The 25037-nt window shown below is 48.9% G+C and overlaps 1 protein-coding gene across 1 annotated transcript in view; it reads left to right on the top strand.

Annotated features, from left to right (window-relative positions):
- Positions 1-303: 303 nt before the first annotated feature.
- Positions 304-25037, top strand: part of CELSR3 (cadherin EGF LAG seven-pass G-type receptor 3) — an 86337-nt gene continuing 61603 nt past the window's right edge. Inside the window, exon 1 of the mRNA XM_083602814.1 lies at positions 304-4574. Coding sequence (XP_083458940.1) covers positions 518-4574 — 4057 coding nt within the window. The 5' untranslated portion in view covers positions 304-517. The remainder of the gene's footprint in view (positions 4575-25037) is intronic.

Here is a 25037-nt window from a genome sequence, read left to right as displayed (position 1 = left end):
ATTTCCTAAACAGCCCAAAGCATAGTTCTAGATCAGCACGTCGGACAGCTCTCGGCGCCCTCGGAGCGCTTAGCCAAGCCCGGCGTCGCGGCGGGCACGCCCCCTTCCAGCCCCGACGAGACCTTCCGCCAGCCTCAGCCAGACGACCCCTCCTCCTCCTCTTCCTCCTCCAACCCCTTCCCTTCCGATCCCACCTGCCCACAGCGAAGATGGCGGAGGCGGTGGCTTCAGCCGCCTACGCCAGACGGGTGGGCGCTACCACGGCAGGGAGTGGGAGGGAGGGCGGAGCGGACCATCGGGGCAGCCGGGAGCCATGTTGGGGCTGCGGGAGGAGGCGATGCTGCCGCCGCCGCCGCGGAGCAGCCAGGCCCGCAGGGAAGGCAGGAGCCGCCGCCGCTTCTAGATAGATGGTGGTGGCGGCGGCGGCGCAGGCGGAGAAGGGGGCAGAGCCAGAGGCGAGGCGGGGCCGGAGCAGCGCCAGGCCCGGGCAGGGGGGCGGGGAAGGGGCCGAGGGACCATGGCTGAACGGCGGCAGCAGCAGCAGCAGCCGGGACTACCAAACCGCTGCCGCCGCCGTCCTCGCCAGTGCCGCCGGCTGGGGCTGCTGCTGCTCCTTCTCCTCCCTTTGTTTCCCCTCAGCCTGGGGGAGCCGTCGGACAGAGGGGGCTTGGGCTGCGCCCGCTTGGCTGCGCCTGGAGGGCCGAGCTGCGAGCTGCGCTGCTGCGCTCTCGTCGGGGGACGGTGGGGAGCCTCCTCCGTAGCCAGTGCCCGAGGGGGCGGCTGGGGCTGCGACGGCACCTTCTCTCAGCCCCCGCCGGGGGCCGGCGGTGCCTCCTGGGCTGGCTACGTGACCCCACCGCCGGATAAGAAGAGGAGCCGGCGTCCAGCGAGCGCCCCGGGGGCGTGGGGCAGCTGCTCCCGCTGCTTGTGGATTATAAACGCTTCCGCACTTCTTCCGGATCCCCCACGCCCGGCGTGGTGGTGCCACCGGACTACCCGGGAATGCCTTCTCCAGCGAGCCAGGCTCGGGGCGGACTGGGAGCAGGCGGGCACCTTCTCCAGCCCTTGCAAGCCCGGCGTCGGAAAGCCGGACAATGGAGCTTATAGAGAGACTAGCCGGGCGGCCCCATCCCAATCCCGCCTGCGCGCACCGGGTCTCCACACCCGGAGCCGGCGAGTGCGCCTCTGCGGGCAAAGATTTCCCCGCGTGTGGAACGACACGGACGCGCGTGGGCTGCTGAGATCTGACACAAGAGCGACGAGAGGAGCCGCGACGCCGGCGAAGCCCCTTTGGCTCTCGAGAATGCGCCTCCCTTCTTTTTCCCGCTCGCCCTTCTGCGGGTGGCTCGCCTTGCTGACCTGCCTCCAGCTCCGCGCGGGGCAAGCGGGGCACCCGGGGGCTTCCCGTCGCTGTGCCGGCGGCGAGTGCTGCGGAGCCGGCCAGGAGCAATGCAGCCTCCAGCCTTGGGGAGGGAGAGGTTGGGCAGGAGCTGTTTCAGCACCACCACCGCGCAGGACAGCTCCCGGCGTCTCGCTGGGCGCCCACCCAGACGGAGAACGGAGGAAGCCGGAGCTCTGCCTTCTCTTCCACCCGCTCGACTCCACCAAAGGCTGTTTACAAACTCTTTGTTTCGGCGTGGGTTTTAGGAGTCCCTCCACTCCAGACTTCTTTCCCTACCTGCCGCTAAAACCTACTCACCCAACTATGCAGAATGAGCTAACCCATTCCTCGTGTGCCAAGAAACGGAGGAGAGAGGGGGCATTGCTCCCTTTGCTAAGGACTCGGAGAGCAGCCAATCGCCACCCGCTCTTCCCTCAGTATAATTACCAGGTCCAAGTGGCCGAAAACCAGCCTCCCGGGACCCCTGTGATCACGATGGCAGCCCAAGACCCCGATTCAGGTGAAGGTGGGCGCCTGCTCTATTCCATGGATGCCCTGATGAACAGCAGGTCCCTGGAGTTGTTTAGTATCGATTCCCAAAATGGCCTCATCACCACCACTGAAGTTTTGGACAGAGAAAATATGGACCTGCACTACTTTCGAGTGACTGCGGTGGATCACGGGGCTCCCCGTCTTTCTGCCACCACCATGGTTGCCATTACAGTGGCAGACAGGAATGACCACAATCCAGTATTTGAGCAGAGTGAGTACAGAGAGACTATCCGAGAAAATGTTGAAGAGGGCTACCCTATCTTACAGCTGAGGGCCACAGATGTGGACTCCCCACCCAATGCCAACATCAGGTATCGTTTTGTAAATGAGCAAGCAGCTCACTCTGTCTTTGAAATAGACTCCCGGTCAGGGCTGATCACCACCAGTGGGCAAGTGGACAGGGAGAAAATGGAGAAATATTCTTTAGTGGTGGAGGCAAATGATCAAGGTAAGGAGCCTGGCCCTCGATCGGCCACAGTTAGAGTCTATATCACAGTCCTTGATGAGAATGACAATGTCCCACAGTTCAGTGAGAAGCGGTACATAGTCCAGGTAAGAGAGGATATCAGACCCCACTCGGAAATTTTGAGAGTTACTGCCACTGACTTGGACAAAGACAACAATGCTTTAGTTCATTATAACATCATCAGTGGGAACAGCAGGGGCCAGTTTTCCATTGACAGTGTGACTGGGGAAATACAGGTAGTGGCTCCTTTGGATTTTGAGGTTGAGCGGGAATATGCACTGAGGATACGTGCCCAGGATGCAGGGCGGCCTCCTCTGTCCAACAACACAGGCATGATCAGCATCCAAGTAGTGGACATCAATGATCATGCTCCCATCTTTGTCAGCACCCCTTTTCAAATATCAGTGTTAGAAAATGCCCCTTTTGGCCACTCGGTGATCCACATCCAGGCTGTGGATGCAGATTATGGAGAGAACTCTCGCCTGGAGTACAAACTCACTGGGGTCTCATCTGACACCCCCTTTGTGGTGAACAGTGCCACTGGGTGGATTACTGTGAGTGGCCCCTTGGATCGAGAAACAGTGGAGCACTACTTCTTTGGAGTAGAGGCCCGGGATCATGGCTCCCCTGCGTTGTCTGCCTCTGCAAGTGTCACCATCACTGTAATGGATGTAAATGACAATCGGCCTGAATTTACCCAGAAAGAATATTTTATCCGTCTCAACGAAGATGCTTCCGTGGGGACCAGTGTTCTGAGTGTCACGGCAATTGACCGGGATGTGAACAGTGCCATCAGCTATCAGGTAACAGGTGGGAACACCCGGAACCGTTTTGCCATCAGTACCCAGGCAGGAGTGGGACTAATCACCCTCTCTTTGCCCCTGGATTACAAGCAGGAGAGGCGCTTTGTGCTGACAGTGACAGCCTCTGACCGGACTTTGCATGACACTTGTCATGTCCATATCAACATCACTGATGCCAACACCCATCGGCCAGTGTTCCAGAGCGCCCATTACTCAGTAAGTGTTAACGAGGACCGCCCTGTCGGCAGCACTGTGGTGGTGATCAGTGCCACTGATGATGATGTAGGGGAAAATGCCAGGATTACCTACTACTTGGAGGACAACATTCCTCAGTTTCGCATTGATGCAGACACTGGTGCCATCACGTTGCAAGCACAGTTGGATTATGAGGACCAAGTGACCTACACCCTGGCCATTACAGCCAAAGATAACGGCATCCCTCAGAAAGCAGACACCACCTATGTAGAAATCATGGTGAACGATGTCAATGACAATGCCCCTCAGTTTGTTAGTGCTCACTACCAAGGCATCATCTCGGAAGACAGCCCTCCCTTCACCAGCGTGCTCCAGATCTCCGCCACGGACCGGGATGCCCATGCCAACGGACGAGTGCAGTACACCTTCCAGAATGGGGATGATGGGGATGGAGATTTCACAATAGAACCCACGTCTGGGATTATCCGCACTGTCCGCAGACTGGACAGGGAGAGCATCCCGGTCTACGAACTCACTGCCTATGCCGTGGACAGAGGCATCCCTCCCCAGAGGACACCTGTCCATATTCAAGTTACCGTGCAAGATGTGAATGACAATGCTCCTGTCTTCCCAGCTGAAGAGTTCGAGGTTTTAGTGAAGGAAAATAGCATTGTGGGCTCTGTGGTGGCTCAGATTACAGCTGTTGATCCAGATGAAGGGCCCAATGCACAGATCATGTATCAGATTGTGGAAGGCAACATCCCTGAAATTTTCCAGATGGACATATTTTCAGGTGAGCTCACAGCCCTGATTGACCTGGACTATGAGAGCAAGGCAGAGTATGTGATTGTAGTCCAGGCCACCTCTGCCCCCCTGGTCAGCAGAGCCACAGTCCACATCAAGCTCATTGACCAGAATGATAACAGCCCCATTCTTAAAAACTTCCAGATTCTCTTTAACAACTACGTCTCCAACAAATCCAACACCTTCCCTTCTGGGGTTATAGGGAAGATCCCTGCGTATGACCCAGATGCATCTGACAGACTGTTCTACACCTTTGAACGAGGAAATGAGCTGCACTTGTTGATTGTCAACCAGACTAGTGGGGAACTCCGGCTGAGTCGCAAGCTGGACAACAATCGTCCTTTGGTGGCCTCCATGCTGGTGACCGTCACAGGTAAAGGCAGTTTCAGTGCTTTTGGTGACTGTGGAAAGGTTGCATTTCCTTGACTTATGACAACTGGGCCAGCCTTTTAGCCATGTTAAACGGCGCCAGACTCTCAGTACTGGATGATTATGCCGGGGGTGGAGGATAAGGGGGATGGGGAGAGACTTTGATGGTAATTATGCTGGTGGATCTTTTATTTATTTTCCCCCTGCTTCCTTTAGGGCGTAATAGCTCAGTGGGCTACCAAAAAGGCAAGATTTGATTGCTCGCTATTATCTCGTGGCAGACTCATTTCATAATTTATTAGGCAGAGCCAGGTTCCTGCCCTGAAGAGTTTACAATCTAAATTAGATAAAGTGCGCACAAAGGAAGGGAGAACGGATGCAAATGGGCTGAGACAAACCTGCTTGTTGCGGGGAGGATTAAAAAAAGGGGGGAATGGCTGGAGTGGCTTCCCGGCTCTTTTCTTGGCTTTCTTTTGTTTAGTGCTGGAAACAGCTCACTAAATGTAGAGTGTGTTCCAGCAAGGCCTTTGCAAGAGGAGAATCTGCGTCTGGGTTTGGTTGCAACAAGTGATGTAGCCTGGAGAGCTTTGCCTTCCTAGGAGCTTTCCCCACAGCTGTGGAACTTAATTGGAATTGGGTAGGAAAGAGGGAGGGAGCAGGTTAAGGGTTGCCCAGAGAAAAAGATACCACCTAGTGCAGGATTTCTGAGGCACGGTTGCTGTTTTGTTCAGACCATGCTCCTCTGTTGATTTTAAATCTCCCAGCCTTCCATTGAACTAGCCTGGACTAGCTGGAAGCAGCATGATGACTACCACAGTTTCCACAGGGCTTGTGGGTTTCTGGCACAGTGGTTTAGCATGCTCAGCACCAAAAAGTACCTTGGCTGCAGACAGGGGGTGGGGGGGAAAGGATTTTGTTCTGAGATTTGGTGCAACTGTCCATGACTATCTGTCATTCTGGCCTTCCCAGCAAGGAATTGAGCGGCATGGAAAGATCTACTCTTGTTGCCATGCTGAAGGGAGTTCCTTTTAAATTGGCTTAGGGATATCGTGATGGCAATGATGGCTTATTACCCTCAAGCATATGCCAACAAGTCTCCCCTCTCCCAGATCTCAGCTTTCCCACCTGCAAACCGTGGCAAGGCGGAGTTACTTTTGCAAGCTGCCTTGCTAGCAAAATGCAAAAAGAAGAAGAAAAGAAAGTGCCAACCCATTAGTTTTTTTGGTAATATATTTGAATGCCAATTAGAACTTAGCCTCGGAATTGTCTAGGATGTCAGGGCTCAGCCTTAAAAGAGGAAGTAGTAATGAAGACAGTGGCTCTGAGCTTAATCGGGCTGTCTTTCCCTTGCCCAATAACAGCCTTTGCACATCTGGCTTTGAGAGTTAAAGGCTTCTGGGACAGAAGACATGACATCTGGTCATATATTCAACCCCAGCACCTCTTCTTTTAAGAATCCCATGCTAGACATGTCCATTAAATGCATCTCTAAGCCTATGGATCAGCTGCCTTTCTCAAGGTCTTGACTCCCTCTCTCTCACGGCTCAGGTACACATAATTGAATGCTTTGGAGTTTTCTCTTAAAAACAAGTTGATCCCCCATGGCCAAACTGATATTACTCTAGCTGGCTCTTAGATGCTGCCTCAGACCTAGGCACTGAAAACATCAGTCCCCCCCTTGCTGTAAGATGGAAAATTGTTCCCAGTGCCATTTGGAGTCTTAACAGGCTTTGCCCAAGCCACAACTCACTCATCTTCATCAGGATTTGGCCTGATGGTCAGATTTCATCAAAACTGCTCTTTTTCATTTAATTCACTTAATTGGTCATGTTAACATGTCAGCACGTCTGTCTTGGCTCCAGTCCCTTCTTTGTCCTCCCTGCCCCCCTACTAAACATGGGCTTGGGGGTATTAATTCTACTCCTTTTTAATGTTACCTTTATCATTATCGATTTTGCCGGGTCCATTTTTAAAAGGCCCATAACTGTACTGGCATAAACTAGTTTTGTGCCTGAGTGTAATACCATAGATGGCACTTTGGTAGGTCAGGTCTAGACATATAAAAAACAAATGTGTCTCTAGAAAACTTCCCCTGCACTGTAAGGAGATGTTATTTTAATTTTATTAGTGAGAAGCAGTCATAGGAGAGGAATTACACCAATAGCCAAAGGCCATCAAGGAAAATCTACGTTACGGCCAGGAATAGGACATAGATTGCTTGAGCTGCTCCAATCTCTCGCTCTTTCCGTAAGGCCACCCCCTTCCTTCTGTTGCTAGCAATAGGTGTGCTTGAAAATGGAGCCTAATTATGCCAAATAACCCAACTGTGACTTGTGCAAACGGGTGTGGGAGGAGGCCCCTGTTTATGGGGAGAGACAGAGGAAGGAGGTTGTATGTATCAGTGGCTCACAGGCTTAGTTACCCAGCTGTGTCTAGGGAGACTTACATTATTCATGACTTTCCCCACATCCTTAGCTATCATCTAGCCCTCTCCTATAACCCCCACCCCCCGACTAATTTAGGGAGTGGGCTCGGAAAAGGCAGCCCTTGTTTCCTTCAAAAGGATGGGGGTGCGGGCAATGTGTTCTGCTGGGGCTCATTGCTAGATTGGGGTTCTTCAGGGGTTAATTGTAACTGCAGGGCAGGGCGATATCGTATTCAGGCACACAGGCAGGCATTGGGCGCTGATTACTGGAGAGCTAAGCTGACCTTTTCATGCTTCTGCCAGGGTGCGCTGCTGACGCTGGCTCTGCCTCCCTAACACACTTAACCCCGCACAAAGGCAGGGAGAAATCACATTTTCGGGTCTCACATTAAACTGCCTTAGAACAACAAGGCTCTCTCGAAAGGACAGCGTTGTCATTTCCCCAGCTTCCAGTGTGGAAATGAGGAGAGAAAAGGCTAAGCTCATGCAGGCGAGGAGAAGCATGGAAAGGGAATTAGGCAAAGGAGCCCTCCCTGGGGGCAGGCGAGGAGGTGGGGGAGAGGTGTAGGGGGAGCGGGGGGGGGGGGGCGCTGCGCCTTTTGTTGGCTCTGGTGGTGGCTGAGGATGCTCAGGCCATTTTGTTCAAGCAATCCCTGGATTTTATTTTTGTTGTGTTTTTTTCTTTTCTTTTCTTTTTTAAAAAAGAATCTATTGTTTGTGGAGTACCTCCCATGCCAAGTTGATCCAGTGGAAACAAGTGCCAGAGCTGGTGGCTGGAATCAATGCACAATTAGTCATGTCTAGGAAAGAGGAGGGAGCAATTTACGAAAAAGGATGTTAATGGATGGAAACCCCAGACTTACTACCTTGCTCAATAATGCACAGGCCCCATGCAGAAATTAAGATGGCAAGGCTCAGTCTGTATCATGGGGCACACATTTATTTCAAAAGATCAGCAACTGTTGTTATTATTACAGTCGTACCTTGGTTCTCGGACAGAATCTGTTCTGGAAGTCCATTTGACTTCCGAAAATGTTTGAAAACCAAGGCATGGCTTCCAATTGGCTGCAAGAGCTTCCTACAGCCAATCAGAAGCCGCGGAAGCCCTGTTGGATGTTCGGGTTCCAAAGAATGTTCGCAAACCAGAGCACTCACTTCTGGGTTTGCGGCATTCAGGTGCCAAAACATGTGAGTACCAAGGCGTTCGACAATAATATTGCAGCATTATTATTATTATTATTATTATTATTATTATTATTATTATTATCTTTCATTCCTTCTCCTCCCATGAACTCAACAAATTCCAATAGATGAAACATTTAACTGAGGGCCAGGCTGGACAAATTATTAGTTCTGCAAAATGCTTTTTTTAAAAAGTAAGTTGTAAGTGTGTAAATCTTGATATGGATTGGGGCCAAAATGGCGGGAAAGTGTCCCCACCCTCCATGCCAGGGTCCTGATCCAGATTAGGTGCCCCAGTGCCTGCAATCTCCTTTTTAAAAGACACTCTTGCTGATGGTGCCAATGGCGTCCGATGACTGTGAGAGCTACAAAGCCAGGTTCATATCTCAACTAAGCAGCTGATTCAGTGCCACCACTTTTGGAGCACTCATCGGTTCTGCTTTTGCTGTGGACACATGGAGATGGTCTCACACAGCAGAGAGCCACCGTGGGGAAAGGGTGTGCATCGCCACCCAGCTCAAAAGACACATCCCAACAATTCAGGAAGGCCCAGAGGAGCATCGCAATGTGGTTGAGCACCCATGCACAGATCCCCCATGTGCTAAAAGTGTAAAGCACTTTGGAGAGTCAGCATGGTATATACATGATACTAAGATTATAGCCTTAAGCTCGTCAAATTACAGGGTGAATGTGTATACTATCCTAGCTACTGATGCTGGATCAGAAGATGCTGTCATGAGTGGGTTTAATCCTGTTCATGCGAAGAATTAAAATGAGAGGTGTAAGCCAACGCTATCCCTTTAGGAACAGACTTAATAAAGCTATTGATAAATAGAGAGAATGAGCTGCATCATAGTAATAGGCTTGACTAAAACTTTACATTACTACGATCAAAATGCTTCTTCCCAAAGGGAAGTGAGTATGAATCAGCTAACGGAGTTTCCTTGGAAGTGGGAGGGCAGGATTCCTCCCAGATTCTTCAATTATTTCTGTGAAAGGCCTCATGTCAAAACAGCTAGTGCCGAGGCGGGAGCTTGTTCCGTAGAGACAGGAAGTGCAAGCGGATGTCTGCTGCTGCTTCTGCTGCTGCTGCTGCTGCTGCTGCTGCTGCTTAGAAAAATTAATTCTGGAGATCCAAAGCTGCCTAACCAGCCTGGGGGTGGGAAGCTCTTCTAACAGACCAAGGGCAAAGCTTGATATTACAGTGGTACCTCGGGTTAAGTACTTAATTCGTACCAGAGGCCCGTACTTAGCCTGAAACTGTTCTTAACCTGAAGCACCACTTTAGCTAACGGGGCCTCCTGCTGCCGATGCGCCGCCGGAGCCTGATTTCTGTTCTCATCCTGAAGCAAAGTTCTTAACCTGAAGCACTATTTCTGGGTTAGCGGAGTCTGTAACCTGAAGCGTATGTAACCCGAGGTACCACTGTATAAGGAAGATGAGACAGTCACAGAAAAGAAAAGAAAAGAAAAAGCCCTACTCTGTATGCAGTTCCTTTCTCCTTCTTTGTAGCCCTTCGTTCAGAGATCTGACTGGATCCTTTTCTCCACGCACGCTCCGTGGGCCAAGTGTGACAGGTGGATGGGGCCAACCCCTTCCCATCATCCGATGTGCCAATGACACAAGGTGACCCATTTTTGCATGCACCAATTGTTGGGGCTTAGGTGCTCTGCTCCTGAAACACCCCTTTGGTGTTGCCCCTCCCCCTTCCAGCAGCAACGCTGGCTTCCAAATAAATCCAGCACCCCTACCAGGCACAGCTGCGTCAAAGTTCTTACTCTTCATGGGTGGGGCCAGATCGGTTGCTTCACCTTTTACGCAGCAGTCGTGGGTTTCATGGGTGCACCAGTTTTGCACTGCTGTCTGCAGCACAGGGAAGGCATCGCGCATCTCCAGACACCCAGTGGGTATGTGTCAGGGAGGCATGGACCCAGTCATGGTTCCCTGGCACACACACTAAAATTCAGAGATGTGCACTAATGTTTTCCATGTATACCACAGCAGCCACTGGTATAATAACACTGGCAAGCACAATTGGCAAGCCTAGCATGGGGCTTGAGATTCAGCAAGCAGGAAAACTGGCTTGGGAACCCTAAGGGCTAAGCTCCACACAGGCCTTCCAAACGACTTCTGGAATTCGGCTGTCAGTCAATTATTTGAGTGGCGTTGTAAAACCACAGCGGGTTGCATGCAGCTTTCCATCATTCCTTCATGCAAACTGGGATGAAGTCACTTAGGACCACTGACAATGATCCTATGGACTGCATGTGGAACCGCAAGGACTGTCAGAAGTTTGCATGCCATCCTTTGCAACTTTGAGTCGGATTTTTCCTGAGGTGGTTAAAAACAGGTATCAGGGTGAGGAGATGGCTGAAATTCACATTGTAGAACGTCTTTGAAGATCTGGAATTCTCAAGCTGTCATGGACATCTAGAGCCCCCGGAATGCGCTTGCTGTCAAGACTTCAACTTGAAAAGCTTCATGTGTGTTTCTCCACTGTAGTCAATCAAATTACCCTGGAGCTGAGTTCACCCTCTGCTTTGTGCCAGATGTTTCTCTGGAGGGGTCCCATCTTTGGGATTTGCTCCCTTGTAGGTCTGCCAGAGCTCCAGGCTAGTCATTTTCAGGGTGTCATGCAAGCTGCATGTATTTAGGTTAGCTGTTAATTAACAGTTTTGTAGTGTCCTTGGATTGTGTGTTTTAATCTCCGCATTTAAAGTTTCCAAGGCAAGAGGCACTTTAATTAAATTAGTAATAATGCATCGTGAAAGCCAAATTTGACCTGATTTGCAAAATCGCTTAATTCCCCCAAATAATCACCAGGAACTTTAAAGAGCTGTGGATGCCTTGCAGAAGAAAATAACAAGGGAGGGGGGGACCAAGTAAAGAAGCATTTGCTTCAAAAACAAGCAGCTTTTGTTTTTGCCATTCCTCTTTTTTTCATGGGGCAGTGAGCAATCGGAAGCATTTTAACCCAGAGGTATATGCCAATTAAATTTGGTTAGTTGACATCCTGGTACATGTGTTTAGAATTGCGAGTTTAGTCCACAAAAATCCCATGAAAACATACAGACTTGAAAGATGAGTCATTTCCCTTCTTTTATGACCTGAAAATCATTGGTCTCTGTGTGTGATATCCTTCGTGCCTGCCTGGGCAATTATGGGCGCCTCCAGGCGAACTGCTTATACAGAATCCATCCTGATTTGCTTGCACAAAACTTAAACAAAAGTTAGTCCAGTCTTTGGGGAGCATCCATCGCGACTTGCTTGCAGGGTGTTTATGTGTCTTCCCATTAATCATTCATTCATTTCCAGTGTGCTTTCCTAACCACAAGAAGTCTGCTGGGTTGTCTGTTGTTGTTTTTAAAGTGGATTTGTTGCACCAGTGCTAGAGTGCTTTAATCAGCTTAAATTGTACAAATCTAAACTTTTTCTTGAAAACAGTGGCAGTCTGGCATCCCACATTCTTGTTGCTGTCACTACTGCTGTGACTTGGATTTAATGCTGTATATGGAAGAGGAAAAGCTCTTAGTCCTGGTGGGGATGGGGGTTGGGGTGGGGGGAGCACATCCTGCTGAAATTATTCTGATGTAGGGCTAAAACATTGCACAGTTATAACCACACACCGTTAACTGTCCCCTGGAGTGCTTCCGTACTCAAAAGCCAATATGGATGGTCCCGCATTAGGGACCAATTAGTTCCATCCACTTGGACACAAATTCATGGCCACAGCATCCTTTTGTCAAGGCTAGAGTGCTCTTTTGTGTGTAGTCCAATTGCCCTGGGTAAACCGATCCGCCAAGAGGCATCATTTCCCAGCACTCAGTGTGTGTTGAAAAATAGAAATGCCGTCGAGCCAAGACCAATCTCCTTTACCAGTCACTGTAGCATGTGAACGGCATGAAAAGGGAACCAGCTAGTGCAAATGTTAGGACAAGATCAGCCCCATTTCCCAGTTGCTTTCCTCCTTGCAGCTGCTCCTGAAAGTGCTCATGTGCATAATCAGGTGTATGATTTGACGGTGGTGCATAGATCCCACATATCTATCTATCTATATGCGCAAATGTGTCGCTTCATTTCATAGGCACCAATTGGCAGGGATGGTGTCAAAGTGGCCTAGCATTAAACACCCCTGACAAACATTTGCGCAGGAAATAACACTGCGAAGCCAAAAAAGCAACCCCAGCTCTTGTTCCAATCCTCACATATCAAGTGCCTTTCCCAGCACAAAAGTATTATTTGTGCCAGGGGTGGCACCTGCCAGATCAGAAATGGTGTGCAGTTATCTCCTCTGCCAGGCCAAACAGCAGCTTGCAAGATGGGCAGGCATGAGAGGAGAGAGGCTATTCCTAGAAGTCTTTGGACTATCTTCTCATGTTGCACTAAGAGGATCATATACCAGGTGGTCCAGCCCTACCTAGGACTGGGACCAGTTGGGGTTCAACCTTCCTGATTTGATCTTCTAGATACTCTGAAGGTCTTCCACTATTGAGTTGCTAGTGCTGAACCACAAGTTACCCCTGCCCCAAACCCCTCCTCCGCACAACTATTAAGGGTGTAGTAGTCCATCTGGACGCGGGTGGCACTGTGGGTTAAACCACTGGGCCGCTTGGGCTTGCCTATCGAAAGGTCACGGTTCAAATCCCTGTGATAGGGTGAGCTCCCGTTGCTCAGTCCCAGCTCCTGCCAACCTAGCAGTTCAAAAGCATGTCAAAGTGCAAGTAGATAAATAGGTACAGCTCCGGCAGGAAGGTAAACGGCATTTCCGTGCGCTGCTCTGGTTTCACCAGAAGCGATTTAGTCATTCTGGCCACATGACCCGGAAAAACTGTCTGTGAAAGCGGACAAGTGCTGGCTCCCTCGGCCTGTAAAGCGAGATGAGCGCCGCAACCCCAGAGTTGTTTGCGGCTGGGCTTAATTGTCAGAGGTTCCTTTACCTTTACCTTTTAGTCAATCTGGCCACCCTACAGCTATGAACACAGCTGAATTTTTATTCCAAGTGTGGATTTTAGATTGGGCAGAGTTCTTGTGTGAAAAACCCCAACTTCCTCTAGAAACAATGGACTGGAGAAGTAAATTGAGTGGGTTCAGGCTTATCATAGATTTGAATGACGTCCGGTTTGGGCCTTCCCCTTTTGCATCAGCAGCCATTTCACTGAATGCAACTGATTTGTTGACTTCTGTGGTAGTGGTAGTGGCGCCCGCCCTGTGGAACACCCTCCCATCAGATGTCAAAGAAATAAACAACTATCTGACATTTACAAGACATCTGAAGGCAGCCCTGTTTAGGGAAGTTTTTAATAACTGATGTTTTAATGTATTTTTAACCTTCTGTTGGAAGTCGTCCAGAGTGGCTGAGGAGACCCAGCCGAATGGGCATTGTAGAAATAATAAATTATTATTATATATTATTATTATTCTGTTCTAGGCTAGGCTGAGAAAATGTAATCACTCTTGTTGTCTCTTAAGGGAGAGCGTCAATGGACCATGCAGTGATGCATGTGAGCATCCACCCGCATTTAGCATGTGGCCTGTGTATGTTTTGTAAGGAGACGAAGAGGAGCTTCCTTCCTGGGGGAATTGATCAAAGCAGCTGAGCATTGATCCCTTTCCCCATTTGTATCATCCAGTGCCATGGATCCACTGGCTCATCCAGTACCATGGCTACAAGGGGTGGCTACAGGGGGTGCTAGCTGGGGTGTTGTTGTTTTTTGCCCTGGGTGAAGCCTCCAAGGCATTAATAGCCCACCCTTTAGCCCAAAAGGTTCACAGAGTATCTTCTGAAAACCACTTCTAAGATGGCCAGCAAAACAGGAAATGGGAAATGGGGTTGACGGATCAGCAGCATCCCTGACCCTGAGATTTCAGGATCCAAACCTGAGACCAAGGGGTGGCCCCTGGTGATGTCACAGGGACAAACCCTGGAGACAGAGGTTAATTGGGAGAGGGGAGGGGAGAAGGGAAGACACCTCCCAGAGTTAATTTGCAGCCAGTTCCTACCAAGCTGAAGCTTATAAGCTGCAGGCACAGTCAAATGTGTCAAGATGTGTGTGTACGCAAATGTGCATGCTGGGAGTGCCAAACTGAGTCTTTGACCCGGATGAAATAAAGCCTAGTTTCACCCCTGGGCTCATCCGCACTTCTACTTGCCCTGCCACTTTCCCCCGGGGAAGCCCCTGCTTACTGCTGAATCAGCAAACGTCAATTGGGTTTTCTCTGGATTGACATTAGCTCTGATTTAATGCTAAAGGGAAAGGGCAAAAATGCTCAGAGCCATGCCTAGAGAACATGGGACAAGCAGGAAAGTGCTCGGACCTGTGATTTCTAGGCAGGGGACAAGCATAAGTGTGGATGCTCCCTTTGCCACCAAGTGCTGCCTGGGTTCACTCCTGTAATATTCCAGGAGCAGAGGAACATTCCGCTTAGCTCTGTGCAACCATAACCCCACTCTAGATGCGCATAAATGTTCAGCGAAAGCCACCGTGACCTGTCCATGCAACCACTTGCTGTGCCTGCCTTCGTGTGCCTGCAACTACATGTTGAGGAAGCTCCCTGTGGGAGAGGGACATGAATATTCACCAGCCTCTGGCTCTTCATCAGTTGCCAGGGCCTGCGTTTGTCGAGAATGGCTGAGGCTCTCTGATTAAAATTACTCCTGGGGGGGTTGGCGCTTCCAGCAGGCTTTGGGCTGCCTTTGTGTGTCGATTGAAAGGTGGGGAGGGGGGAGGGGGTCCTCCTCTTAACCATCTGCTTCCCTTTAATGTTGAACAGATTGTGAGTCTGGGCAAGAGGCCGGAGCTACCAGTCAGGATTGCACTGCAAGCGCTACTCGCAACGTAACACAGCCCCTAAAAATAACCCTCGTAGCGTACATTTGCATGTGTGCTTCTGCATGTGCATGCGCACCTGTTCTGCCCACAAGACCACCTTGCTTGCACACAGTGTTTCATGATGACGCATTGTTCCCAAGAAAGCTTGCGAGATTGCCAGCTTACCACTATGTGCTCGGAGCTATGTGGGGAATGAATTGGTCAGAAGAATTGACCGCTCCCTTAATCCTAGAGACCTCTGTCCAGAACTGAATGTGTGGTAAATGCTGTTCTCCTCCCCACTTTACAAGATATTTGATGAGTGCTGATATGCGCTGCTTTCCAAGCCATTTTCTCCTAGGTGGGTTTAATTTGTTCACTCACTTCTTACAGAAGAGCCAGATGACATCGCCGTCGAATCCCTACATCCAATGTTCTCTCTGTTGCCCCTCCATTTATTTTTATTTTTATATTTAAGACTATCTATAGACTGCTTGATTGTAAAACAAACAACAAAACCTCTAAGCAGTTTACAAAAATATAAAGTATTAAAATTATAGATAGAAAGCAGGCATTTTGAAATGTTCAAAAGATGGTTAACAGCTGCAGCAGTTAAAAAGAAATAAAACATGCGTAGCTTTGATGTGTCTGGATACAGTAAAGGTAAAGGGACCCCGGACTGTTAAGTCCAGTCGTGAATGACTCTGGAGTTGTGGCGCTCATCTCGCTTTACTGGCTGAGGGAGCCGGCGTACAGCTTCTGGGTCATGTGGCCAGCATGACTAAGCCGCTTCTGGTGAACCAGAGCAGTGCACGGAAACGCCGTTTACCTTCCTGCCAGAGCGGTACCTATTTATCTACTTGCACTTTGATGTGCTTTCGAACTGCTAGGTTGGCAGGAGCCTGGACTGAGCAATGGGAGCTCACCCCGTCATGGGGATTCAAACTGCCGACCTCCTGACTGGCAAGCCCTAGGCTCTGTGGTTTAGACCATAGCGCCACCCGCGTCCCTTTTTATGTGTCTGGATAGGCAAGGCTAAATAAACATGTTCTAAGCGGGCATTCAAAATAGCACAGTGAACTGCTGCAGTCAAGCCTTCCCAGTCCAGGAATGCTGTGGCTATTGCAGAAATCGCAGGTGGTAAAAGATGCTTCTACCCACCGAGACTACCTGGGCCTCCAGTGACTGAGCTGGGTCCAGAAGCACCCCCAAACTGTGTACCTGCTCCTTCAGAGGGGGTGCAGCCCCATCCAGGGCAGGGAGTTGACCAGTTTCTCTGCCAAAGGAACCACTCACGCACAGTGCCACAGTCTTGCCAGGATTCAAGCTCAGCTTATCTTCTTTCATCCACCACTGCATCCAAACACTGGTCCATGGCTCACACAGCCTCTCCTGAGTCGGATGCTATGGAGAAATAGAGCTCAGTGTTGTCAGTATACTGATGGTCCCTTGCCCCAAGACTCCTAATGACCACTGCCAGCAGCTTCATAGAAATATTCAGTAGTCCTGGGGATAGAACCACCAAGGAAGCAGAAATCGTTCTCCCAATGCTCCTGTCTGGACTCAGTTCCATAGGAAGGGCTGGAACCACTGTAACACAGTTCTGTCCCTCAGTTCCCATTCTATGAAGCCAGTCCAGGGGGATACCATGAAAAGCCACAGAGAGGCTGAGAAGCAAGGTTGCTTTCTGTTAAGTTCATCCATCAGGGCATCCAATGGCAGCTCAGTCCTGTGGCTGAGTTGTGTGACATGGCACTTTAAAGACAACCACAGGGCCCATATAGAGTGGCAAAATGCAACTGTGACTTCTCTTTGCTACTGAATCTTTAATAAATCATTGTGGGCAACTTCCAGGCACAACTGGCCATTTAATTAGTTGCTTCCTACTCAAAGCCTAAGCAGTCCCATTCTCCTCCTCCTCCTCCTCCTCCTCCTCCTCCTCCTCCTCCTCCTTCTTCCCATCATCATCATCATCATCACAATTGCACAATTATGATAATATATAAATAGTAAGGTTGCTTGGGCTACAAGAAGGAAACGACTAATTAAAGGGCCATCAGGAAACGATTAATTAAAGGACCAGATGGTGTCTAATATTCATGGGTTCCAGAGAGTAGGTGATGGCACACCAAAAGGTTGATTGCCTCCCAACTTCACTGCTTGAGATGGCTGTTCTGCCTTGCCTCCTCTCAGGAAGGCAGTTTCTGCTCTGCAGCTTGCTTTGCATAATGAGTAATGCCATGCTCTGTGTGGGGAAGGCTTTTTTCTTCTCTGTTTTGCTGCATCAGAGGCATCAGCAGCCCCCCTGTCAGCCTAATGGTCCATCTAGTGCTGTCCTGCTTACTCTCTGCCTGTCAGCCCCTCCCAGAGTCTTGGGCAGGTGATTTCTCCAGCCCATCCTCCTAGTATCCCTAAGTTGTCAGTGCCAGGGTTTGAAAGCAGGAACTTCTATAAGGAAAGTTTACCCAGGTCCACCGAGCATCGTTCAGTTGTTTCCATCCTTCATTTAAACCCACTGCCATAACCCAAAACTATCCTTGTGCAGCAGCAGCAGTGATCCCTGACACACTGTGACCTGCTGGGGCAAATCAATGCTTGCTATCGATAAGGTGCTGCCTGGCCCAGATGTGAGCAGTGGGAGTGGGCACTGTAGCTGTCTGTTCCGCAAGGGCAGGAACAGGCGGCTCCAGAAAGGGGCGGGAAGAAGAGGCGGCTGGGCCTCTGGGAACAAGCGAGATGGTATAAAGGCCACGTGTGGGGTCAGGGGTGAGCATGGAGGAGCAGCGGGTGAGGTGCAACGTGAGGCCCAGGGAAAGTGTTTCTCTTTGTTCTTTGGGAGGCGAGAACCAGGAAGTGGATCTTTGGATGCCACATCGAAAAGTAGAATTACTTGTGTTTGTTTTTGTCCTTCTTCTGGTGTAATATCCAAACAGGGAAGTTGTGCATCTCTCCCACAGTGGGACGGATGATCTGCCCACAGAGCAATTGGACAGTGCTTGGGTGTGTGGTGCTGCTGTTACGTTGTAAGCATTTGAATACATCTTAATCTGGTAAATCCCTGTTGGGAATCTGCATGGGAATCCCCCTGTATGTCAATCTGAGGTGCCTACAGGAGGAGTAGCATATAGATATGATATAATCTGGTATCACAGGCCATATGTCTATTCTTTCAAATGAATTGGTAGTTTGTTTCTTATTACAGTGGTACCTCGGGTTAAGAACTTAATTAGTTCTGGAGGTCCGTTCTTAACCTGAAACTGTTCTTAACCTGAGGTACTACTTTAGCTAATGGGGCCTCCCGCTGCCGCCATGCGATTTCTGTTCTCATCCTGAAGCAAAGTTCTTAACCCGAGGTACTATTTCTGGGTTAGCAGAGTCTGTAACCTGAAGCGTCTGTAACCTGAGGTACCATTGTACATGTATACATGTTTTATCCTCACAACAACCCTGTGAGGCTGGTTAGGCTTCATGGCTGAGGAGGAAATATTTAAAGTCATTAGAAGAGATAAGATGTGGATTGTTCTATGCGCTAAAATAAAGTGTAATTTTCTCAGGGAATATTTCCTCAGTTTTGAAGGGTGAAGGACTGGATTTACTGTGGAGTGTGTATCTGCTATGTGTGTGCACCCTAAAATTTTATAACAGCACAATCACGAGAATAGAAGAAGCATCTCAGATGTCGAAGGCAGACCCTCCAGTTTGTAAGTGCACCTACAGCCCCCAAAGCATTAGCAACCCCAAGACCATGAAGTCCAGATTTAGAATTACTTAACTGTATTTCTTTCCCTGAGGCAGAGGAGTAGGTGGGGGTGGGGAAATGTCTTTCTCAAGGCATGAGGATGCACAGCAGAATTTCCTGCTTTGGTTCCACATGAGGCTTAAAAAGGGATGATTCAAAGGAGAAATGAAAGCCCCCTGTGCTCCACACCCCCTACATCTCTGACTCCGCCATCGAGAAGATTAGTTCCTGTGTTATTGCACCGGTGCCTCTATTTGCTCTCTTATTCCTCCCTTGCTCTCTTATTCCTCCCTCCACACATTCCCACCCCCCTTCCACCAGCTCTGTCTTATCTCCAGTGCTCCAGGGGTGGTTGGTGCCAGCACCTGAGGCTTCCTCTGGAATTTTCCAGGGCTGCCAAAGGAAATCTCACTCTTTGAAGGACAAAAGAAGAAGAAGGGGAAGGAAGAGCTATTTCCATCCTTAAATCTTCCTGAGCCGTTAACTTCAAACAGGAACGGGAGGAATCAAAGCGCTTGTGTCTGGGCTCTGTGGCTGCCAAGGGAGAAGAAGACAATCAGACCTGAGCCGTACAAGGAGGGGGTGCCATCAACTGCCTTCTCACTGGGTCAGCAGAAAGAGGGCGTTTCTCTCTCTTTTACAACACTGTTTCCTTCCTGGTACATTGGTTCCCATTAGAGCAGCTTCAGAGTGTGGGGGACTGGGGTGCTCTGGGGGGCTGTGATGGAAGCACCCTTGCTTATTACCCTGGCCATATCCATGGCTGGCTGTTTCTGCTTCTACCAAATTCTGCAAACATGATAGTATACCTGAAGGAGCATCTCCACCCCCATTGTTCACTCTGGACACTGGCTCCCAGTACATTTCTGAGCACAATTCAAAGTGTTGGTGCTGACCTGTAAAGTCCTAAATGGTCTCGGCCCGGTATACCTGAAGGAGCGTCTGCACCCCCATCATTCAGCCTGGATACCGAGGTCCAGCTCCAAGGACCTTTTAGCGGTTCCCTCACTGCAAGAAGTGAGGTTACAGGGAACCAGACAGAGGGTCTTCTCGGTAGTGGTGCCCACCCTGTGGAACACCCTCCCACCAGATGTCAAGGAAACAAACAACTATCTGACTTTTAGAAGACATCTGAAGGCAGCCCCGTTTAGGGAAGTTTTTAAGGATTGATGTTTTATTGCATTTTTAATATTCTGTTGGGAGCCACCCAGAGATGGGGGGGGGTGTATTACAGGGGGACTTGGACCAAGTTCCCTTACAGAGATGTTCCTGAACCATGAACACCTGAGGAGGAAAGGTAGGGCCATATCTAGTGCTTAGGCATGCTCAGAGTAGGCCCATTGAAATCAATGGATATGATGAAGGCTGTGATCCTAACCCCACTTTACTCTGGAGTCAATAGACATGACAAACTGATCCTATGTATGCTGCCTTGGATCAGATCAAGGACCGCCTCTCACCATATGAACAGCCCCGGACCCTCTGATCATCATCTGAGGCCTTTTTTCATGTGCCTCCTTGAGAGGTCTGGAGGGTGTCAACACGAGAACAGGCCTTTTCTGCGGTGGCTCCCCGTTTACGGAATGTTCTCCCCCAGGGAGGCTTACCTGACGCCTTTGTTACATATATTTAGGCACCAGGTGAAAATGTTTCTCTATCAGGCCTTTAATTAATCAGACCTTTGGCTGATTAACATTTTATGGCTGTTTTAAATGTGTTTGTGAAGACAGGGTTTTTGGGGTATGTTTTTGTTTTTATTATGTATTCTTTTGTGTTCTTGTTTTGTATTTTTATGTTGTGATCTTTGGGTGTGATCTTTACATGAAGGGCAGTATACAAATTTAATAAATAATAAGAAGAAAATGTTAATAAAAGACTGCCAAATCCAGCATTCTGTGCGAACATTCTACAACTTGGTTGTCCATCAGAAATGGATTCGTACTCAAGCAGCGGAGTCCTGCCTAGCTTATTCCCACCTCTGCTGTAGGAATGGATTAGGTCTTGAAGGTAGCAATTGAGGTGCAGGAAAAGCCGACTTCTTTGGAAACGTCAGCCATTACTGCAGCTGCAGGTGGGATATCAGGCAGAATGCAAGAGCTGCTTTTGATTTCAAGTTCAGGGCCTGATTGCTTTAAGGCAGCCTTACCCAGTCTGGTTTCCCCAGATGTTTTGGACCACAGTCCCCATCATCCCCTTATCTTTGGTCATGAGTCTGACCAGAATCGTAGTCCAGAACAGCTGGAGAGACCCACAATGGGCAAGGCCCATTTAAGGGATGGAGCACAACTTGACCGCATGGCACATGTTTTGCATGGAGAAGACCTCAGCTTCAGTCCCTGCCGTGTCCTGTTGAAATGAACAGGCAACAGAGCAAACAATACTGAGCCACATGGATCTAATAACCTTACCTAGTATAAGGCAGCTCCCCCTATTTCTGTCCTGTATTTAGGAGGTCATTTCACTGAATCCCTCAGGAGGTTAGCACCTTCTTTTAGATCTTTAACAGTCACACAATAAAGTGAACATTCAGCGGGTGAAACATTTCCTGGCCTGAGATGCCGCAGGGGGGAATCTTCTCTGCCTTTTGACAAAGCCCTAACCTCCTAGGGAGCATGCAGCATTGGCCGATTGCCTGAGCTTTCTGTATTGGTTTACTATTCTACAGACACCTCTTCAAGGGTGCTTAGCAATCCCATGGATGATGTGAGCTAATGCATTAAAGACGTCATGGTGCAGAGGACCTCTCTTAGGAAAGACAGTCCAGCCTGTGTTCAGATCCCCATTCCCTTCCAGCTCTAATGCCTCTGGCTGCTTTTAAAAAACGGTGCATTGATAGAATGTGGGAAATGCATTTGCAGCTTCTGCAGGGGGCAAGTTAGTGGAGTGTGCTGGCTAACCCGAGCTGTCAGACAGAAAATCCTCCGCTCAAATCCCAATCAGCCATGAACTCACTAGGTGGCCCTAGGCAAGCCTCCCAGCCTGTCATCTGTGTAATGCGTATAACATACCCTACGTGATAACTTTTGGGATGTCTCTGAACAAATACATTCCCTCTCGAATATTGGCCTATACAGTGGTACCTCAGGTTAAGTACTTAATTCGTTCCGTAGGTCTGTTCTTAACCTGAAACTGTTCTTAACCTGAAGCACCACTTTAGCTAATGGGGCCTCCTGCTGCTGCCACACCACCGGAGCCCGATTTCTGTTCTCATCCTGAAGCAAAGTTCTTAACCCGAGGTACTATTTCTGGGTTAGCGGAGTCTGTAACCTGAAGCGTATGTAACCTGAAGCGTATGTAACCCAAGGTACCACTGTATAGGGAGGTTGCAAAGTGACTGGAGCCCTATCTGCACGCTAAACGGGATTAATCCACACACCTACCTGTGCATCTCTCTGAAACGCAGGTAGGGTTTTGCATTGGATGTTGCTGCCTTTTGCAATCCAAAGCATTGTGGGTGGTGGCGGGGAGCCGGCCTCGATGCTCCCCCGACGAGCCTCCCTTGCAGCCTGCCGTCCAGCGTGACAAGTGGAGCACGAACCCCCTTGTGGGTCTCCCCGGCAGACAGGGCCCATTTGTTGTGTGCTCTGCCTTGAAGTCTAGGTTATGTCAGCGCTGCGGGAGACACCAGATGCAATTATCTGCCATTCTGCAGGGCTGGCAGCTCATGCATAGAGAGGGGAGCGGAAAAGATGCTCCCGCTGTGCTGTCCCTGCAATACAATGCCTCCCTATGCGCCGTGTTAACAGCTCATGACCCCCGGGCTTTTCCTGTCACAAGTCTATTGAGGAAGCTGGCTTAGGTGACAGAGCCCAGGGCTTAAGCTTGAGCCACTTTTCATTGCCAGGCTTCAACCTGGAAACAGGAGGAGTGGGATGCTGACACAGAGATGTACCTGTATGGCTTGCTGAAGATGCTCAGCCTGCCAGCCCTCTCTTAGCACCTCTTTCAAGGTCTCTTCTGTCACATACGGTCATCATATATATATATTTAAGTGCTCAAAACTACCGAGTTTGGTATAATTATGCAGTTGACAAGGCACTGCCTCCAGTATTACAATCCATTGGAGTAGTCTGTAGATGCGTCTCAGAATTGCATCTCTGCAGTGGCACCATTAATATAGGGTAAGGAAGGAGGGGACATTCCCCTTTTGTTTTTCAAACCGCAAATGATGATTTCTGTGTCATTTATTTATGAGGACATTTATATCCCACAATTCCTCCAAGGTGCTCAAGGTGGGGTACACAGCTCTCCCCCTCCTTGTTGTATCCTCACAACAACCCTGGAAGGTTGTTTATTTATTAAATGCCTATACTGCTCTTTATCCAAGGATCACGGCGCGGTTTCGGCAGAGCAATGGTAACTGGCCCAAAGTCACCCAGGGGGCTTCGTGGGTAGGTGGGATTTGAACTCTGGATCTCCCCCAAACTTGGGTCAGTGCTCTAACTGGATGATTCCATGCCCGCCCCCACCTATATCCGTGGCCAACTCACGAGTTCTATTCACAGAATGTCTTGTTATGAGCAATGCAATGAATGAGCCCACCTACTCAATCTATCGTAATGCCTCCTAAGGCATTGCTTGTTTATTTAACACCATCCAAATGCTTAGCAAAGTCCAGAAAGAAAAGGACCCCTGCCCTGAAGAGCTTACAGTCTAAAATTCAATATAGAGGAGACAAGAGAGGGAAAGGATGTAATGGCAAACATGGAGGAGAGAATGTGCATGTATTTCAGTTGCAAGGTTTTATTTCAACTCTACCACAGTGGCCTATAAGCTTTGAAGGTGGGAGAGGAAATGAACACAGAGACCCTCCAGGTGTCTTTTTTTATTGTGTAGTTGTCGTGATTTCTTGCTTGTGACAGTATCAGGGCAGTTCCATGGAATCCCACTTTCCAGAACTGTTTGTGCCTGCAAAGGTTCTAGGGCAGACAAAATGCTGTGTTGACCAACGAGGCAACACTGAATTCCTGTAACTTTTTATATTACAAATATTTGGATGTTATCCCACTTTTGTCCCACTGCAGGGCAAAAGGCAATGATGCTATGACAGTGCAGGAGCAACTCATGAAGGGAAATGATGTGTGAACAGTCCAGGATAAATCCACCACTGATGCACAAATATTGTTTTAGTGGCACAATGCAGGATACAACCCTGCAAACAGCAGCGACAACAAGGCCAGTCAGGAGAGACCCTTTGAAAGTCCTGACTACACTGTGTTGCTGTTTCTAATACATTTTTTTTTTATCGTTCCTCTGTAATATTGCAGAACATGCAATCCTCTGTTCTGATCCTCGCTTTGAACTAATTGTGTTGATGATACTGCCACGGAGCTTATTGGACTCCACTGTGCCTGTTTGCTAATGGAGTGACAAGTTGTGGCTGTTGTTGCTGTGACTCATCTAAAGCATCTGTTCTTCATATGCTGGGAGAGTGTGGAATCATAAAAACACTTTGGCAAGAACTTTATTAGATATGTTAATGGCATCTTAAGAATCATTAGTTTCGTCAAGCTCTTGAGCATCTTCCAGTTGAATGAAGCCTGACTGAACTACAGTAACTGGGTGCACATTAACTTTTTGGGTGCTTGGGGAAGGGCTCACATTCTAGATATCCATGCTAAAGGAAAAGACTCGCCTACCTTCCACCTACTGCAAGGTAACTGACCTGTGTCAATGTTGTCACTATGGTTGCTACTAGAAATTAGTTGCAAAAAGGCTTTTAAAATATACATATTTTTTAAACAGTTTATCATGTTGTTTAGGAGTGTGCTGGATTTCTTTTTGATTCATAGCTTCTAGCAGCGTTCCTCAACCTAGTGTCCTTCAGGTGACTTGGACTACAATTCTCATCAGTCCTTGTCAGCATGATGTGTATTTTGCTTTGCTAGTTACCTTGAGTGAGCTTGTCAGAGAATGATAGGGGGAAATACTAATAAAAATTTGAACACAGTCTTCTCACCCTACCCTACCAATTTGGACGCAGTCTTCTCACCCTACCCTACCAATCTTAGTCTCTCTCTCTCTCTCTCCTCCACACCCACGTGAGCCTCTGAACTGTGCTGCAGATCTGGTTCCCAGCAAGTACCAGTATACATAGAGTAATCTATGGGGAAATGTAAGCAGTTTTCTGCATGGGGCTGTGTGGAATCACATTGCTAAGAGTTGGAGCAGCTTATTTCTGGTATTTCTTACCTACTCTCCCCCTTCAGGTCCCAGAGCAGGTGACATAAAACAAAATCCAATAATGAAACAATGAATATTCAACAAACCATAAAATGACAGCAATCAACGCATAAAACAAATACAACTAAT

Source organism: Podarcis filfolensis (assembly GCF_964270895.1).
Source record: "Podarcis filfolensis genome assembly, chromosome: 2".
NCBI lineage: Eukaryota > Metazoa > Chordata > Lepidosauria > Squamata > Lacertidae > Podarcis > Podarcis filfolensis.
The sequence above is the reverse complement of the archived record's forward strand: the minus strand, read 5'-3'. Positions and strand labels throughout refer to the sequence as shown.